Below are 21,240 nucleotides of genomic sequence, written 5' to 3' on the forward strand. Positions count from 1 at the left end.
ATGAGAGGAAGAAAAATATGTTTCTGAATGGTACAATTACACAAGAATTTTCTTTTCCCTTATTTTCATTGCATACCTTTCAAAAAGCAATCGATCCTCGTAAATAATAGCTAATAAATATTTTTATGAAAAATTTTTAACCTTCAATGAACTTTCCTTAGCACATTTTTTAAGTAGAAAACCCTAACATGAACACACTCCCTTCCATTTTTCCAAACATTAATATAGTTAATCTACTTTTAATTTTGGGCCCGACAAATGTTTATAAGAGCCGGTAAACCTTTTTGTTGTAATTAAAAGATTTTGGCCTATCACATAATCACGTGTAATAATGTTATAATATATTGTAATAAATCATAGCATATATTGTTATATATTACGATATACTATGATATATTACAATATATTACAATATGTAGTCTTATATGTTGCGATGCATTTTAATATACTTTATTGATTCCTCAGGTCTTAACAGCTTCGTCACTGAAAATAACTTGTAGAATCCGCCGCTATAAATAGCATGGAGAATTTGTTTACTCGTGGTCCGGTATATGTTAACAAGTTTAATGTGCCAGGAAAAAGATTTTTTTTATTGACAGTGACAATTTCGTTTTATGATTTTAATTCAGTTTCGTTTTTATTTCGCTTTTGTTTATCTTATTTCAGTTTTAATTTCGTTTTCGTTTTGTAGGTAATTTAAGTTTTCGTTTCTATTTCGTTTTATTTTCAAAAAAAATATTCGCATATATCGTCAGCTCGGAATACAAGTGTCGTATACGACACTGTGTTTAAATTGAGAATTCTGCATTCAAAGTTTAAAGTACAAAATCTCTTTATGTAAATTTAATTACAAGTTGAAATTTAACAAAGTTGACTAAAATCAATATAAGTTTTTGTTTAAATTGTCAAAAAAACAAACAAAAAAAAATCTTCCCTTGTAACTTTGAGCACGATTTTTTAAATACGACAAATGTATTTCGAAATCAGAACATTTTGTCGGAATACAATTGTCATAGATGCAATTAATTTGATAGTAGGTGAATTAAGGTTAAATTTACTTATGTTGTAACTAACAATGACTTATAGCATTAATATAATTTTAGTTTGACTGTCTCTCGCATTTTTTTTCTTTAATTCATTCCCGGTAACCAGTTTATCGACATTATATTCAGAAATATACAGTTTTTTATCTTCAACCTTCTTATATAAAAATTAATAAGCTTCTTATACAAATATACTTATTGATAAATTGAGTATGATGTAAGGTTTCACTTACTCAATTTATAAATAACTAAATATTCACAATTTTTTCTTTTTTTACATTAAGCAATTTTTATTAACATTATTTATTTTTGAATAATTAAAAATAAAATAACTAATTTATCACACATATCTTTTAATTTGTCTGCGAAAAATGACATAAATAAGTTAAACCTTAAATATAAAAAACAACCATTTTTCATTATTGTACCTTTTTTTTATAATAAAGAAATAAATATATAGAATGTTTATTAAAACATTTTACAAAGTGATATATTTAAATGTTCAGGCTTTGTGACTTAAAAAGAGTATTATAAAATTCAAGATCATCGCTAACAAAATATTTTACCATTGACTCAAGGTCATTAATTTTTTTATCTGAGAGCAAAAAACGTGTTGAATCATTTTTTAATGGAGGAAATTCTTTCAGAACTTTAACTTTCTGCTTATTTTTTCTCTGAGGGGTACCTTTTACCAATCTTTCTTCAATTAACGGACCAAAGAACGATTTTTTGAATTTAATATGAAAAGGTAGATGTTTTTCATGACACATTAGTTTTACCTTTGCAAAAGGCACTTTATGGAAATATAAAGACTTTGAAGCAAGTTTGAAGTTTTTGAAGTCATCTTTGTACATTTGTATGACTTTCAATTCTACTCCAGAAGTTTTTTCAATAGATGACAGTAACTTGAATAAGGTAGGAGGGCTGTAAATCTATTGTATTGGAAACTATCTAGCAAACTGCTTATTAAAAATAGAAAAATTATTGTTATTAAAACAGTAACTTAGAGTATTATAAAAAAAACAATGCATAAATACAGTTGATGTAAAAATAAATAAAAGGTAATAATAATGAAAGAAATTTTAAAGAGCTTATTTAGAATGTAAAAATAATGATCTCTTTAAAATTATTTGAACACAAGACGTATTGTAATGAAATTTTTGTACACAAGTATTTTATATTTGCTTTTCATTGCTAGGAGAAATTATAGTAGAAGAAAAAGATGAATAAGTAGGACCTTCCACTACATATCCAGGAGTTTCTTCCTCCATTTGCTGGTTTAGCTCCAATACTATTGGTATCGGATTATCAGCATCAGAAGCCATAAAATACTCCAAATTTGTTATGAAATATTCCATATTTGTAACTTATCTTTACAAACAAACGATATATTTATAAATACTGTTTAGTTCTTTTAATTACGAGTAATAATTTTTATTTACTGAACATTTCGATTCAATTCAAAGAAAAAAAAACAATTCAATATTAAAAAACAAATGGGATGTATTAGTTTTTATTTACAAAAAACACATGTTAAAAGTAAACAAATGAACGGAATATACGTAGTTAAATCTAAAGTCACGTGAGCAAATAGAACGCTACTATTGGTCTACGCTAAGTACAACAAATGCACCTCGAGCGTCTCGTATAAAAAGTTCATTTACGACAAATGATCTACTGAACTATAATGGAAAAAAATTTAATTGAGCTATCGGATAATTTTTTGTAAAATAAGTCCACAAAAAATAGATAGTTCGTTTTTTTCAAAAATGTCGAATGCGACACTTGTATTCCGAGCTGACGAATATGTGTTTACATATACTTTATATATTCAGTCTCGGCATCAAAGTCCTGTATAGACATAAAGATGTCAGGATGCTTGAGTGGCGCTTTAGATTTTTGGCTCTACTTGGAGCATTTTAATGTAGAACTATGGGTGTAAATTTTCTCGCTCGACTAATACCATAGTTTAATGTCCAAGTTTAAATCCACTTTGTGCTTATATGCAATTTATAGTCAGTTGATAACAACTATAAAAAAACTTCTTACAAAAGAACTTTATACAAAAAAATCTTTAAAAAGAATTTTTAAGCTTTCTTTTTTTCTATTACAATACTTGTCAACTTGACTTTGAAGTGGATCAGATTTAATACTCCCCAGCTTCTCAAAGATTAAAAAATTTTAGATATTAAGCCTCGCAGTTCTTAAAATTCACAAAACACATTTTTAAAGAATATTCTTTTTCCTGTTAGTTTTTGGATGTTTTTTTTGTTTGTTTGTAGTAAAAGACAACTTCATGCTTTAACCCCATCATGTAAACCAAAGTTATGTACGATGTGATATATGATATTTTAAAAGCAAATTTACAACCGAAAATGTTGCAAATAAAAAAAAACAGATTACGAGAAATTTTAAAAGAAAATTTATAATTTCTCAATATTTTAACATCAACAATAAAGTAGGAGTACTATCAATTATTATATATTACTGGTTATTATTATTAGCAGATTATTTCTTCAACGTCAAAAGTTTTTTATCAAACTTTGAGCCTTTCACGATTTTTGTCACATTAAAATCCGGAACAATTCCTAAAGGATTTCTTGTTGAATGATCTTCAAACCATAAAGACACCTCACTTGTAACTATGCGAACGTATTGTCTGTAGGAATTTTCTGGCAATGGTAATGACTCATGTGGAGTACGATCTGTTAGCCAATACATTACGTTTTTATCCATAATATGACCTTCAGGCAAAAATTCTCTTAAATGCTCTATATTTCCTAATTCCCCTATTAAACTTGCACCATTTCTACAACGAAGAATTTCACAATTCCAAACCTTGCAAGATTCAGCAACATTTGACGCCATGAAAATACCTCCTTTGATGACCTCATTAATATCTACTCCTCCGCCCCAAGCAGGGAAGAATGAAGAAATTTCAGAATTGCCCCCTCCATTTTGAGCTTCTACAGCAATATCTGCTTCATTTAAAAAAACATCTCTACTGGTTGAGAGCTTATCATTCTTAATATAGACCATTCCGGGGCTTTCAGTGTGCAAGCCTGGTCTGCGTTGTGAGGTATCTTTTTCAACAAAACTTTCTTGAATGGTTAGAAACCAAATTTTTCCAATTTCATCGTTATCATTTTGCAGTGAAAAAATAATACATTGCTTTATAATATCCCAATAAGGCTTTATGGATTGAGGTAGCGAACATTTCTTAAATTTTTCATTCACCACAAATGGCATCATGTTAACATTTAAATTAGTTGGAGAAGGAAAGGTCAAGCATTCTTTACCCCATGGACGTGAGTACGCTTTACAACAATGACTATCAACTGCTTGTTCATAAAACCTGAAATAATTTTCATCGTTGCATATTTTGATATGTTTTTTCCAGTATATTTTCACATATTCCCAAATGGTTGTAAGAATGTGTGGCATTCCACGTAGCAGTGACAATACGCAGCCGGCATCATATACACCTTGTAGGATAACACGCACAATAGGATTGAGGCGATTCGCAACAACTAAATCTTTGCATTCTGAAGACATCTAAAAAATTAAACACTCTTCTTATTTCATCTTGTTATATACTCACACTTTTTTTTTTTGGATTCGGAGAATGTATCTTATAAGGATTAGTGTCGGAGCTAAAAAAAATCTCTCAATGAAATGATAGTGAAATGAGCAATTAAAAAAGAATTTCATGTGCTAAATAATATTTTTGGACGTTGCTTGCACAACACTGCAGCTCTTCTAATACTCCGAAGAAGCAAATTAAAAACATTTCAGATGTTTAATGTCATTGTATTTGTTTAACAATATTCGGGTCCGCAATAAACAAGATAAAATTGGGTATAAAAGGAATTCAGTTACTTTTATATTTGGTCTAGGAATTAATTCGTGCGGTTTGACAAGGGATTACGAAACTAGCTTATTGTCTCAGCGTTTCGTTTAGCCACGCATGCGTGCGAAGATCACTGTTATTGCGCATCATTTTCATTATAAATCATTTGATTTAAGCGTAAACAACACTATTTTTAATTTAACTGATAATGTCGATTTTTGTTCCTGATAAAGTGTTTTTGCGGGGGATTCTTCTTCATTACATTAATATGAAGAAAAGTGCTACCGAAAGTTATCGTATTTCGGTTGAAGTTTATGGTGACCATGCTCTAGCTGAGCGAACGTGTCAGAAGTGGTTTGCACGGTTTAAAAGTGGTGATTTTTGTTTGGAAGACCAAGAGCGACCAGGACAGCAGAAAAAATTTGAAGATGCAGAATTGGCAGCATTGCTCGATCAGGATTCTTGTCAAACGCAAGAGGACCTTGCAAAATCGTTAGGAGTTGAACAATCAACAGTTTCCAGACGCCTCAAAGCCATGGGTATGATTCAAAAAATATCTCATTGAGTTCCACATGAATTGAAAGACAGAGACGTGGAAAGAAGAAAGACCATTTGTGAATTGCTGATTGAAAAACAGAAAAGAAAGGGATTTTTGCATCGAATTGTTTCTGGTGATGAGAAATGGATTTATTACGAGAATCCTAAACGGAAAAAGGCCTGGGTAAAGCCAGGTGAACCAGGTCCATCACAACCTAAACGGAATATTCACTGTGCAAAGGTTATGCTGTGTATATGGTGGGATATGAAAGGTGTGGTGTACCATGAGCTTCTGACACCTGGTGAAACTATTAATGGAGAACGTTATCGACGACAATTAATGCATTTGAAGCAAGCTCTGGTCATAAAACGACCAGATTGGGGTAACAGACATGATAAACTCATTTTTCAGCATGATAACGCTCGACCACATGTCGCAAAACCTGTCAAAAACTATTTGGTAAATGTCGGATGGGAAGTGTTACCCCACCCGCCGTATTCTCCGGACATTGCTCCTTCTGACTACTACTTGTTCGATTGCATGAATAACGATTTGATTGGACAGCGCTTCACTTCTTCAGAAAATATCGAAAAGTGGATCTCTGATTGGATCACTTCTAAGGATGAAGCATTTTTTCGACACGGAATTCGTAAATTGCCGGAAAGATGGGTAAAAGTAGTGACTAGCGATGGACACTATTTTCATTAATGTATTCATCCATTTAGTTTTTGAAATAAACCTTCAATTTTCAATTAAAAACCGCACGAATTAATTCCTAGACCAAATAGTTTTTTAAGAATTTTTCCGAGGATTGACGTGAAAATACATAATATGCGTGATCTCACATTTTTTCTTTTCAAAAATGGGACGAATGGTCACGTTATGTTCGGGGAACACCGCATACATGTGCGGAACAAATAAGGGTATTAGCGTTTGGCTAATCCGTTAATGGTGTATAGCGCAAAGTTACTAATAAAGTATAAGGGTCTGCGTATCTTTACCATTCCGATGATATCGGGAAAAGAAAAAGTGTCATCGGAATGATTACAACAATAGCGGTAAAAAAAAATTTAAGCGGTATTATGGTTACAATCTCGGTACATACCGGAACTCTCCTCATTCCGATGACACTTTTTTTCCAATATCATATCGGAATGATGACGATACGGAAATGAAACGATACGCAGACGCTTAATAAAGTACAAATTAATAATCGAATGCCAGACTTGAACTTGAAATTTCAAATCCAACTTCAAATCTGAATTTTGAATTTCAAGTTTTAACTAAATAGAACTGTTTAAAACATGTCTTTGGTGGAACAAATTTACATTTGTAAACATTTAAATGCATACATAGATTTGTTTGATTTTCAAAGATACACTCTAAAAACAATCCGTTAGAAAAAGTAACGGATTGCGTGTCTCCGTTAAATTAACAAAGTAATTCGTTTCCAAAAACAACAAAATTAACGGAGTAAAGTTAACAAATAACGTAGTCTTCGAAATTCCATTAATTCAACAGATTAAATAATAAAATCCGTTGAAAAAAAAATTTTCTTTAAAAAATGGTTTCCGAAAGAAATTATGAAGTGCTCCCTCTCTAGATTATATTTTTCATCATTACATATCATTTTTTCTCATCTTCGAAATTTACATGAATTGACTTCGAGAGGTTCAGAAGTCAAATGCACTTTTGATAAATGCAATAGAGTTTTCATTAGTTTCATAAAGTTAAGAAAACATTATGAAACCCAGCATTCAACAGTAACTCCTGATGAGATCAAGCTGCAAGTTCAACTACCACTAGTTAGTTTCATTTTATTTTGTTCAAGTGTATGTATGTATGTGTGTGTGTTTTAATTTTTAAAAATAAAAAAGAAAAAGATAGATGAGTTATAATTTTTAATATTTGTATTACTATCTCATATGTTTTTAGCTTTAATATGTAGTTTAAGCAAGTGAAGGACTTACATGGACATCAGTTTACAATGGTTTAATCCCTGTTCAAGTATTACAGTTATCTGTTCCTTGTTATTGTATTTTTTTAAAAATAAATTTGTCAATTGCATCAGACAAATATTGTAAAAAATGAGTTGTTAACAATATTTTCTGTTTACAGGATCTTTAAATCACTGTTTACAGGATCTTTAAATCACATTTACATCTTATATCACATACACATCTTAGATAAAAAGTTTATTGAAGTAAGTTTAATGTGCCAGTTTTTTTATAGTTACACAGTTTTAGTATAAACTAAATGGTTGGTTACACAATTATCTTTATATGGCTTGTTTATATTCTTATAATTTGCTATTTTAGACACATAGCATTCAATATCACACTGTAAGTTTAAATTAGTTATAAAATTAAAAATTCTATATTTTGATTTGCATTTCTTTTGGTGGGGATATTTATTTAGGTTAGGTACAACTAAGTTTATGTATGCCTTGTTTATATTCGTTTAGAATTTACTACTTTAGACACTAGGCATGTGGTACCAAATTGAAATTCTGATATTGTTATTTTCGTTTCTTTTGGTGTGCTTATTTATTCTTGTTTTGATTTATTGTTATTTAAGTTAGAGACCTTTTTTTTATTTTGTTCCTGACAGGTTTTGAAGTATATGGAAATTATAGAACCTTTTAGTTATCAGATAAGATTATCTTTTGTTACATATTTTTATTAAAGATATTATTTAGTTGTTGCATTGAACTTTATCTTTAGAAAATAGTATCAGAAACAAATAAAATTAAAAAATTTCTATTACCAATTTATAAATAAAGAATTAGCAATGAAAATAATTCTTAAAGGTAATTAGTAAAATTTTATTTTCATTTCATACTATTTATATCATTTAGGTTCCATATTTTCTTTTTTGTATTTTGTTATACTTACCTTTAAGAAATGACGACACGTTGCTGGAATTGAAGCGTAAAACATGTACTAAGAACAGCAGCGTTAAAACCTAAAACCTAGTTTGTTAACAGTTAGTTTAGTTTAAACATCCATTGTGTATACAGTATTGGACAAAACATTTGCAACCAACATCGAACAATGCTAAAAAGTGTTCCTAATTTTACATGCCTTAAAAACGAAACGAACTATACTACCACAGCAAACAGTTCAGGAGTCTGGAGTCATAGCATGCCATGACATGAACAATCAGCTGACAGGTGACAGCACACAGGCAGAGTTTCGTTGACAAGTGCCGTTTTGCAGCGGACAAAACAAGTGCGACTTTTTTGGTTTGTTTCATTTTCTTAAGTCTGGTCCATGTCAACGTCACGGAAGTTTTTTAAAAATTAATGGAAGTATCCATAAGTTTCCAGAAGCATGTAGAAGCTTCCAGGAGTTTCCAGAAAAAGCATCTGGAAGCATCCAGAATTATTTATTATTTTTATGACTTCAAGTGCAAAAATGGCTCCCGACAGTCTTGGATTGGAACTAAGAAAGAAAATTATTGGCGATTACATAAGTGGAATGTCACAAAAAAGTATTTGTGATAAATATCGCGTGAAAAAATGGACCGTATCAAGACTATGTTCCAAATATCGTTCTACGGGGAAGTTGGCAGCAGACTCCTGTTTGCTACATCTCATATTGACTGGAATGTGCAGAAATGGCGAACTGTCCTGTTCAGTGATGAATCGAAGTTCAACATCATTGGGAGCGATAGCATTTGCCGTGTATGTTGACCGGCCGGAAAACGCCTCGATTTACGTTACTGCCATAAGACCGTGAAGCATGTTGGAGGCAATGTATTGGTCTGGGGGTGTTTTTCTGCTAACGGTCTAGATCCAATACACCGAAACGATGGAATAATGGACCGTTTCATGTATAAAAATATCCTGAAAGATGTTATGTTACCTCATGCTGAATGGAATATGCCAATAAAATGGGTTTTTCAGCAAGACAACGATCCGAAACACACTGCAAAAGTAGTCAAGCAGTGGTTTCAAGACAACCACTTATCGGTGATGGATTGGCCGCCTCAATCTCCGGATCTCAACCCTATCGAGAACCTGTGGGAGATCGTCAACCGCAGAATGAATCGTGAAGGTGTTCGTAATAAGGATCAACTGTTTGAACAAATCCAAAAGGCCTGGGCAGCGATTCCACAAAGTTTCATTGATCACCTGATCGAATCTATGCCTCGAAGATGCAAGGCTGTGATCGACAACAAAGGATTCGCCACGAAATATTGATAGCGAAATACAGCTTGGTCAACATTTTGTCGAGTTGCACTTGTTTTTTCCAGAAGGAAATCAACTTTTTTTAATACTTTTGATTAATTTGTTAATTTTCGTGTACAAATAATGAACTTTGTGATGAATAAAACTTGAAGAACTTTATCTCTAAACAGTTACATAGTTATTTCTCTAAATTGAAAAAATGCAGCACTTTTATATAAAGAAACTAAATTAGCATTATTTGGTTGCAAATGTTTTGTCCAATACTGTATGTGTGTGTGTGTTTTATACAGATGTTTTATAACCTCAAATATAATGACTATTAAAAATATATTTAAAAACTATTTTGATTGTAGTTAAAAATTTGTGTACTGAATAACATTATCATAAATATTTGATTAGTTTTCAATGTCCAGTTAAAGGATTTTTGAAGCTTGCTAACAAATTGAGCACTATATTTCTCCCAACCATTATAATTAGTACTACTTGTATCAGATGGGTGGTAATTCTTATATTTATAATGGTAAGAACCAATGTGTATTAAGAATATCATAATGAAATAATCCATATACTAAAAATTGTAAGAATTATATTATTATCAAATTACAATAGTATGTGGCTTAATTCATCTTTAGTTATAATGGAGTGATTTTAACTGATTATTCCCTACAATAACGTTATTTTAACTGAATAAAAACAGCGGATAATTTCATGCACTAAAGTTATAGCTCCTTTACTTAAAAGGATTGTTTTCTCGGAAAAATATCAACGAACTTCAATCATTTAAAACTTTAATCTGTTAATTTAACGGAAAAGCCGTTGGTACAATAACGACGGATTGATCTGTTAGCCAATTCGTTGTATACAAAGGATTTTTTTTTAGAGTGTAAATTTAAGAGATTTAATCAAATGACACAATCACACAATTATTGCAAGAATTGAAACAAAATCACAGACGATATGTTAAGTTGACATCAAAATCTTTTTATGAAATTTTAAAACTTTGTCTATCTTCTTTCAAATTCAATTTATTTCAAAAGACTGGTATCAAAGTTTGCATTCTATTCATTGTTAATTGTCATTAATGTAAAAACCAGCCTTAATTTCAACAGTTTCATGAAACTTAGTTTAAAAAAATATTAAAAAACTGAACCTTTGGATCTTCAGTGACAACAATTTTATCAGCAGATGATAATCTAAACAATATGAATACATCTTATCATGCAATTCATTCTTCACATGTTTTCACATGTTGTAATCTGATGAGGCATTGATTAGAACTACAAAATTTAACAAATCAATAGATAGCAAGCTCAAAGGATAGCAAGCTCAATGGATAACAAATTCACTTGACAGCAAGTTCAGCAGTAACCACTGATTACACGAACCTTTTATGCTGCAAGACTCACATTTTCTGAAGCACTTAAATCATCAAAAGTTAACAAAACAAAACAGAAAACAAATTAACCTTTTAACTTTCTTGGCTGCAAGACAACTTATGAGTGAAAATACTATGATAAGAAATGCACAGAGCAAAAGAAGGTAGAAATTTGGCTCAACGTGTTGAAAACTGTTCATTCTACTCTACTATTTTGCAACTCCAAAATTTGAACATATATGAAAGCGATAATTAAAGTAGAAACCCAGTAGCATGCTGTTTCTTTGTTGATACAGGCTGTTGATACAAGTTGCTGCTATTTATACATCTTGCATTTAATTATATATAAATACACAAGCATATAAAAATATATCATAAATACATATAAAATTAAAAAACAAAAATTATATTAAAGTCTTAACAAACAAAAAATAATCATGTATAAGAGATTTTGCTTTTCATTCCTAGACCTTGTTTGCATGCAGCTCAGTAACAACCACAATAATCAGAAAAATATTTCTAGCATTCAATGAAAATGAAAAAAGAATTTCCTTTCCAACTTACTTTCCAACATATTTAAGTAAAAAAAAAAAAAAAAAAGATAATAAAAACATTCTAACAAAAACAAGAAGCATTAAAATAAAGTAACAAAAAAAAAAGAAATATATATTTTTTCAGTTTTGTGTATAAATGGGATTCTAAAAAATCAACTGCGTTTTAGTTGATAATATCAATTTATGACATACGTTAGACTATGAAACAGTGTTCAAGTTTCTTATAATAACATTTCTTATGTTTTAATACATTCTTAAGCTGTTATGGCTTCTAATACTTTTATGTAGAGCTTCAAGATAGAATAACTAGAAGAAAAAATGAGGAATTGAAAAACTCAGTACGAAATCTCTCTTTCTAGAAATAGGAATGTTAAAAAGTTAAAATAAAGGTTTGAAAGCATGATATTAGGCTATAGGAAATATCTGCAGTGCTGGGCAGCTCCACATCAAAATATAACGCAGAGACAAATTCTAATTCATTTGAAAATCAAGGCTACTCTACTACTAGAAAGGTTGAAATAGAAACATCCTCAAGCTTATCTCTCAAAAAGGAAAGAAAATTATAGCAAGCAACAGATCTGTACTTTTCTGTACAGGTCAATCTCGCCTTAGAAAGATGTTAATGGAAGGGCAGTATTAAAATGGCTTCTTATTTTAGTTTCTGGTTTTGGATTTAAACATATTATCAAGTCTGCCATAAATTAAAGAAGGTAAAGCAATTCAAACTTATGAAGCATTGCTAAGAAAGGGGAAATCACAACTGAAAAGTGTGCAATATAGCCTTGAATAAAACTATTGGCAACTGAATTCTATTAAAAAAACTCTATCAACTCTTTATGGCTGATCCATGGATCTATTTAGCTTTCAGAAATATTTCTACATGCATATTTCTATATATGCTTTTCTATTATCTTTATTTTGTAACTCATGGTTTTGAAATTTATAATTCTATAATTTACACTTGAGCTTTTCAAAATGCTATCATACTAATTTTCATTAAATTGTAACAACTTTACATTACAAATATTGCATAGCAACTAAAATAGTTATTAAATGAGCCAAGTCAATCAAATTCAGCTAATTTTTTAAACTGAAGAACTGGATGGAAAAGTCAAATGTATTTATTAAATTATGTATTTATTTTAAGTACAAAACTCTTTCTTCCACCAATTCCTGCTCTCTCTTTCCCCCCCCCCCCTCCCATTCCCCTTAATACTGCAACAAGGATATGAACCAAATTCTTATATTGAAGATCCACTAAGAGCTTTAAAATAAAAATCAAAATGAAATAAAATAGGCTGGAACAAAACTCTCATGGGATTGCAAAGTAAAAGGGGATTTTTCATTATATGTGGATGCATTAACATATAAAAAGTCTGTTAAAGATTGTGCTCATTTTATATTTGCCAATCAACTGCTGTTGTTACAGCTTTCCCTTTGCTTACTTCTTACAATAAATTCTATAAAAACATTGTTACACACGTATAGTAACTTAAATGTGTAAGTAACTAAGGGTATAGGCATCATTGCTCTTTCAAAAATGGATCGGGGAGAGGAGTGGAGAGATTAAGTGAGTTGTCTTGCAATCTTCTAGCAATTATAAATCTAATAATGATAATCATAATAAAGGTTCTTTTTCTGGCCTGCATAAAAACTCCTGAAAACAAGCAAAAAGAACAAAAACTTTTAATTATCTATTTGGTTGAGGTTAGTTACAAAAATCTTCATGCATTATTTTATTAGATACAATTACATACATACATACATACATACATACATACATACATACATACATACATACATACATACATACATACATACATACATACATACATACATACATACATGTTGAAAATGATGAAAAGATGAAAAAAGCTGATAAAATAATAAAAAGTCAAAAGTGCACATAAAATGCATTTATAAAATTGAAAAAGTTACAAAGAAAATTTCTTTACAATTAAAACATCACATGAAATTTTGTGATGTCACAAAATCCCAAGGTTTTTAATTAGTAGTTAAATCATTTCCAGATGCACCTGGTTTAATGTACATGGTTTAATGTACATAAGAGATGGTCACATAGCCACTGGAAAAAAAAATTTTCTCTGGTCTGAATGCACACTAGTTTATTTTGTGCCAATTGGCATTAAAATTTACTGTGCAAAAGATAATTAAAATAAATTAATGTTTAGAGATTGCTTAATGGCCTTTTAGTTTTACAACAATAGCATTACGCCTTAAATAGCTTCCTAATTTTATCCCAAGTTCAATTTAGATAAAATGTTAAACAAATTGTACCATTGTCTTTTATGAGCTAACTTCTTTGGTCATGTGACAAGCAGCCATCATGTCATCAGATGTTTTTGATTGAAAAGCATTTTGATTAATTGTAATTTTTTGCTGAACAACTGAAATATTTAAAGATTTTGAGGTTCTTATTTACTTTAATCCTAGAAAATAATAATTATAGCTGTTATGCCAATATCTTGTTTTTTAGTGCTAAATATTATTAGGTGACTTAACTTATTTTAGTGTTTGTAGTTTTGTAATACTTATAATTTCATCACATTCATATTGAAATATTGATCACATATTTTAAATTATGTTTGCAAATTGATATTTAATTTCTCAAGTTGAGTATAAATTGGTATCATTTAATTTTAGCTTGTTGCTGAAAATGAGTGAAAAGATAAGTTCTTCAAATTTTCCTTTGACACGTAATCGAACTGCAATATGGTTGATTGGTTAACCTGAGAAGAACCTACCAAACAATGTCCTTCCAACGATGGTTGATGTGTTGAGGACATTTTTCCACTATCACAAAGCATTGAAACAAACAGTTCCAGCCATTGCAAAAGCAACATCTAATGGTTTAGCTCACATCTGGAAAAAAGCCAGAATTCCAATGACTTAACAGCCTCATATTGTATCAAAAGTGAAAGCATGTGTTGATGAATATAATTTAATTAAAAAGAATAAAGGAAGAGCTAATAAGTCACAGATTGCTAGAGAGAAAGATTTTAGTATCAAATTAGATTTATTGTTTGACATTTCACACAAGGATGCAAACAAGCTAATTAAAGTTGAAGATAAAATATTTCTGGAAGACCAAAAGAATGCTTGTATGATGAAGATGGCTGGAGAAGATGTAAAATTATCTCAACAAGAAAAGCGAACAGCAGAGCGTCAACAAGCAGAAACAAAAAGAAAGCAGAATGAGGAAGAGAGAAGACAAAAAGCAAATGCTGTCCTTACCCCTAGCTGTAGCAACTTTAGTCTTGATTGTGATAGTGATAGCAAAGCAACAAAAGTCAGTGACATTCCTGATGACAATGATGATTATGAAATAGAAATTCCGGTTTATCACAAAAAAAGAGTAACCCAATCAACTAACTGTGAACAAAGTCCTAAAAATAAAAAGCCACATATTCTCAATGAAATTTTGTCTTCTCCAGATGTATCATCCACACTTGATCGAATCAATTTATCTGACCAAAAATTCACTATATTGGCAGCTGCCATTGCTAGAGCAAGTGGAGAGGACCTCCAAAGTACACCATTATCAAGATCAACAGTCCGCCGCAAACGCATCATGCACCGTTCATCAACTGAAAATCATATTCGGCAGAAATTTATGTCAAGTGAAAAACAACATATGGTCGTCCACTGGGATGGTAAGATGATGAGAGACAGCACCAACTATGAAAATCCAAAGTCCAATGTTGATAGAATTGCTATTGATGTGACTGGTTGTAATGTGGAGAAAATACTGGGTATTGTAAAGATATCATCTGGCACTGGACTGGCACAAGCAGAAGCAACCTTTCAATTACTGACCATATGGAATGTTGCAAATTATATTGTCGGTATGTGTTTTGACACAACAGCGTCAAACACGGGTTCCAAAAATGGTGCGTGCATCTTGCTAGAGAAGTTGATGGAGAAAAATCTTCTCTACTTTGCTTGCCATCACCATATGCATGAAGTAATTATTGGGGAAATATACTCAGTTTTGCTTGGACCCAGCAGTGGGCCCAACATAGCACTATTGGAATGATTTCAGAAGTGTTGGCCAAGCATAAATCAAGCCAATTATCCTCCATTAGATGACGCCCATCTTGCTGAACCACAGCTTCAGCAACTTAGATCAGAGGCTGGCTACTTTCTGCAGCCTTTCTTACCAGATGACTCTTCGTACTTACCAAGAGAAGACTACAAAGAGATGATCGAGCTGTGCTATTTAATTTTGGGTTTTCTGTTATCAGATTATGTCACCAAGAAGTATCGCTTTCGCATGCCGGGAGCTTATCACATGGCTAGGTGGATGGCTAAAGTCATCTATTGTATGAAGATATACCTCTTAAGAAATGAATTCAAGCTGACTATGAAAGAACAGAACAACTTGTGCAAATTTTGTATCTTTGCTGCTCATATCTATGTATTAGCATGGATTGCCTGTCCAATTGCAAGTGATGCTTCAGCAAATGACCTGATTCTCTTCACAAGAATTAAACAATATTCTGAGATCAACAAGCTCATTTCAAATGCTGCTATGAAGAAGCTTCAAAATCACACTCGGTACCTTGGGTCAGAAATGATTCCACTTTCATTATTTTCTGACAGGGTTTTTGACACAGAAAAAAAGTTGATTGTTGAAGCTATGATTCAAAGTGGAGCTGATTGGAGTGTCAGGGGTATAAAGTGTCCAGCAGCAGAATTAAACAAGTTGGAAAAGAAGCAACTTCATGAGCTTGTTACATCATCATCAACTGCTGCTTTGCAGTCACTTGGTCTCGATGTAACCATTTTATCTGGAACCAATCCAAAGACCTGGGAGGAAATTGCTGAATTTCGTTATACTAAAGCAATTGTTAAATCTGTGAAAGTTATCAATGACACTGCTGAGCGTTCGGTTGTTCTTATGAGCACATTTAATCAATCCATCACAATAACTGAATCTGAAATGCAGAAATTAATACAAGTTGTTGAGGACAACAGAAAACGCATTCCAGATTGCCACAAAAGTTTAGTCTGTAGCAACAGTGGCATATGTCTTGATGACATATGCCACTGTTGCTACAGACTAAACTTTTGATCTTCTAAATAGTGCAACATTTGAATGTTATTTGCATTATTTAAGGAATTTTTTGAAAATGATTAATTGTATATCATAGCTATAACTCAGGTTTTTTAAATATTGTTGTTGCGGCGAATGCTTTTAACACAGTAAATTTTTATTTTCCTTGAGCAACCTCTAAATATTATCCAAAGCACCTAAGATTTTGCACAGGACTTTTTTTTTCAATCAAAGAAACAATATTTAAAACTGTGCAACATTTAACTAAAAAAAATTTTTTTTTGGACACCCCTAATGTACATGGTTTGAAAACAACAACTTGATAAATAAAGTAAAAACTTTAAAATAAGTGAATTATATTATGTTAAGAATTATATTAAAGTCTGTCGGATTTGTCGAAAATATTTGGTCTTGTCTAACCAGTCACATCAACTTCCTTTCAGTTATTCAAAATAACAGCAATAGAATCATGTTTTAAGCTTAATTTTATATAGCTAGATATTCTTAATACTTTTAGAAATAACTCTGATGATAATATAGAAATTGAGATCATTTGCTTAACTACTTTAGTACATGTATAACTAGAAATAATAAACAATACAAAATATCAACTAGTTTTGTAGCTACCTAGGGCATTTTAATTTCATGTCCAGGGAACTACTCCATCTTCTATATTGCTGTAGACTTCTAGTTTATGAATATTATAGAACTTTCTATTTTTATGTTTAACAACAGAAATATATACAGTTAAGGATAAATATACATGAAATGAATGTAAATACAATAAAGGAAAAAATAATTTGTCACAGTTTTAACGAATTTAGGGAAGCCAATTTATGGCAAACCGCAAGAATAACTGAGTATTTAATCTTAACATAACATGATTTACCAGCTATATATAAACTAATTTTTATTTGACAAAAACAAATGAGTTATTATGTGCCTTTTATGACAGATGAAATAATATATGAAATATGAAAAACGAAAGCATGAAATATCTGGCCACATTTTGCAAGATAATCGTAAACTTGAATAACTTTTTAAAAGGTTTTGCATTTTAAGTGAATTATAATAAATTCCATTAGAAAATACAACTACTAAAAAATAATGCATAGTGAAATATATATTATGGAGCTTGTAAGGTAGTCGAGGCAAAAAATGGCGACACATCAGAAGAAATACTAAAAAAATACACTAAATTAAGCCTGGTGAATGAAGGACCAAGGAGTTGAATGAAACCAGACCTTGATTAAAAATTTTATTTAAGCTTTTTTACATTTCGCTATACATTTTTAGTCATTTTAAAATTATCCTTACAGGTCTATTTTATTATTGATGAAACTTTGTTTACATGAAAATAGTTCCCAAATTTACAAATGTTTATCTTGGAAAAATGATGAAAATCTGTTTGTGCTGACAACTAATTTCCTTTACCTTGGTGTAATTTGTTTAGTAATTTGTCAACGCGTGAAGTTGTTACTTTATCCTGAACAGTCTTATTAAACAAATGCTATAAAAGTTTAAACTAATACCGTGTGATCAGAACTTCTGTTATAAAACTGTGGATAGCCATTTTAATAGATTTTTTTGTTGACGAGTAAAAATTTAGAGCTTGTTGGAAACTAGCATGGCTTGCTGATTTCTGCGGCCTCTTTGATGTAAAACAATAGGTTGCACGTCCATCTCTTACAGGTCCATGGTTTTATAAAACTAATCTAAAAATTGCAGAACTTTCTGATTAGAGCATGCGCAGTTTATAGAATACTTTGTATTCCGAAGGAAATGATTTCATAGAAATAATTTAAAAAAACTTCACTCCTAAAATTTGCTTATGTTTTTAGTATCTTGATTGTTTTTAGAAATGGCATGCAAACTTAGAGAAAATTAAAAATCTAATCCACTTAAACATGCATTAACATTTTATTTAATGGCCCAGATTTTGCTTCAATGAATTATGTTCATAAAAAAAAACAAAAAACAAACAAACAAAAAAAATACAGTTAAGAATTTTTCATTCCTCATGGTAAAACAATATTTATAAAAATAACAGCATAAATTTTAAACTGGCGTTTCTTAAAAAAAAGAATAAAAAGAGCTAAAATTATTTTGTTATCTTATGTTATATTCTGTTTATAAAGGGTTAAAGTTTTGTTTTTTTTATCTAGTTTTTGTTCAAAAAAAACATCATTGAGACCCATTTTCCAAGACATCCATTAAAATTGTAACTCAAAAAGATAAATATATAGATAAATTTTAAATAAAGAAGTTTGTATTTAGTTGAGCAGTCAAAAGCAACATTTTTTTAAAGAAATAAATTTTGCAAAAGTAAAACATATAATTTTGGAGAATTCATTATTCAGAATCTTTTGGATATAGATTAACAGACATCATAAGTCTAAATTTTATATAGTAAGTTCACTAACCTGGTTTGCAAGATTCCGCGAATCGAGAAATTTTATAGTGAGAAAAAAAAGGTAAAGATTAAGTTACTGTTTGTGTAACTTTGAAACATGGAGGGTTTAAGTTTCTTTAAACTGTTTTATATTGAAATTGTTGGGGCTAAGGTAATCTTAAGTTATCTTAAGTAATCTTAAGTAATCTTTAGTAATCTTGAGTAATCTTAAGGTTAATTTTTGTTTAGAACAATTCTAAGCTAAATTTTAACCCTACCTTGTACTTCAAAGCCAAAAATCCACTTAGTTTGATCCCTAAAAATGTTCATATATGTGGTATTACAGAGTGAAGAGTTGAAGGGTGCTAAAATAGCTTTAAGGGTACTTTTAGACTGTTGGAAGTTAGAGAAGTTAGAAAGACAGGAAAAAAAAAGTGAATACTTATGTTAAACATCTAAACTTTCCTAAGTATGGAGACCATTACATTAAAATGTCTACTCTTTTATTGCTGATTTATTCTTGTAGTGCTTCTGGATTAAATCCCATGAATATGAAAAAAAAGATAGTAAAAATTAATTTAAAAAGTTCCAGATTACAGGTAGAGATAAATCAACTTGATGAAAAGATTTTATACCGTTTATTTATATCTTCATAACATTTATATCATGGTTGTTATAATGCAAGTATCCCATTGATGCATTGAGCTTGAGCAGAACTTCAAAGAAACATTTTAGGTGTCTTTTTCTGTTTGAATGGTATCCTATGCCTGCTGGTTGATGCATAAAATGATTGTTCACATTCATCAAGTTGTCAGCAACAAACTTGTCCCTATTTAAATACTGTCTTTGGAAGTGCATGAGTGATGTAACAAAGATACAGAGAACTATTTTGAACATTTCATTAAAGGTTTTTCAGGGAATCTTACTAATGAAAATATAACGAGAAAGTTCTTACACAGTTCTAACCCATAAATTACTTCCCTAAGAATTTACAGCTCTAAGAAAAAACTGGACCTCTGTGGGGAATGTTTCAACTTTGTCCTTAAATAAACTTGTTTTAATTTTCTACAAATGTATGCTTGTTTTTTACTTCATGAATTTCAGTACGTGTTTATTTCAACAACCACTAGACCTACTTCAACCTGAGGTCTTGTAAACCATTTTAACAAACTGGTCTATAAAATTTGGTCCTATGAAAGGTGTGTCAGATTTATATTTAGTATTATAAGATCCTTAATGGATACCACCTAGATGAACTTAATTTCATGCACCATGAGGTCCTAGATCAATATGAGGTTCTTTAAACTGTTTTTAACAAATAAGTCTTCAAAAATTAGATATGAAAAAATGTCACCTGTATATATATATTTAGTGTTAGAAGATTCTTGATGGACAACACCTAGATGTGGTGGATTACATCTGCTGACATAGTTTTGTTGGTCATTCAAAAGAGGGTAAGCATTATAGGCCAGATAATAAAGGGTATTTAAAAAACTAAAAAAAAGATTTTTGTCTTTAAAAAGAGTACTATTTCTGGACCACTGTGCGCTGCCTAATTCTGAATAACGGCTTAAATTAACTCAACCCTAAACCTACTTTAGATAACTTAAAATTTTTTACAACACTAAATATAACTGAATAATCAATGTTTAATAAAAGTCTTAAAAAGCTGTAAGGCTCAAAAATTTAACAATCTTTACATTCTATTTCAATCGCTTACACCAGTTCGATATTATGCTAATGCGCATTTATAAGGTGAGACTTATAAATGATAAATTCGCTGTTAGTGAGGCAACCCATCCATTGTTATGAAGACTTTTTTCTATATAACTTCTTTATGAGCCAAAGAAATATTAGTTAAAGGTGCCAGTTTACTTTCCATGTAGTTTATACTCAGCTTAAAATTTGATTTATAGCCATGTAAAAGTAAATTTTTTTTTACTTTTTATTTCGATCATATGAAGATCGTTTTATTTTATCACATGATGATCAATTTCGAGGCATTTTACAATGTATAATAAGTTGACAAACTATTCAACTTTTTTATATGAACATATTTAGATTTGTTCATCAAAATAACGTAACTGCAGTTTGTAATCAATTTATTCAAATTAGCTTTTTCTTTACTTGGCTTTATAGACATTTCGCGAGACTAAACTAACTCTATTCATTCATGATGACAGAGATGCTTTTCCATACTCTAATGCAAAGACAATCGG

General features: G+C 30.5%; 4 protein-coding genes across 4 annotated transcripts in view; 3 read left to right on the forward strand and 1 right to left on the reverse strand.

Annotated features, from left to right (window-relative positions):
- LOC145189540 (DNA polymerase beta-like) overlaps window positions 1-21,240 on the forward strand; it is a 208,412-nt gene that overhangs the window by 59,258 nt on the left and 127,914 nt on the right. The window lies entirely within an intron of this gene.
- LOC145189451 (uncharacterized) lies at window positions 3,369-18,134 on the reverse strand. Its single transcript, XM_090087429.1, has 4 exons — window positions 17,257-18,134; window positions 11,089-11,326; window positions 10,774-10,816; window positions 3,369-4,598 (listed from the first exon to the last, which is right to left on the reverse strand). The coding sequence occupies exons 2-4, from the start codon at window positions 11,196-11,198 to the stop codon at window positions 3,552-3,554; spliced, it is 1,200 nt and encodes a 399-aa protein (XP_089943555.1). The 5' UTR covers window positions 11,199-11,326; window positions 17,257-18,134; the 3' UTR covers window positions 3,369-3,551.
- LOC149887939 (uncharacterized) lies at window positions 14,355-15,834 on the forward strand. The gene has a single exon (XM_090087430.1). It carries the CDS (start codon window positions 14,677-14,679, stop codon window positions 15,607-15,609), a length of 933 nt encoding a protein of 310 aa, XP_089943556.1. The 5' UTR covers window positions 14,355-14,676; the 3' UTR covers window positions 15,610-15,834.
- LOC149887940 (uncharacterized) lies at window positions 15,847-16,647 on the forward strand. Its single transcript, XM_090088975.1, has one exon. The coding sequence runs from the start codon at window positions 15,847-15,849 to the stop codon at window positions 16,645-16,647; it is 801 nt and encodes a 266-aa protein (XP_089945101.1).

The sequence above is a fragment of the Hydra viridissima genome, unplaced genomic scaffold (assembly GCF_058129835.1).
Source record: "Hydra viridissima isolate aposymbiotic clone 2 unplaced genomic scaffold, HvirCarnegie_v1 scaffold_5, whole genome shotgun sequence".
Taxonomy (NCBI): Eukaryota; Metazoa; Cnidaria; class Hydrozoa; order Anthoathecata; family Hydridae; genus Hydra; species Hydra viridissima.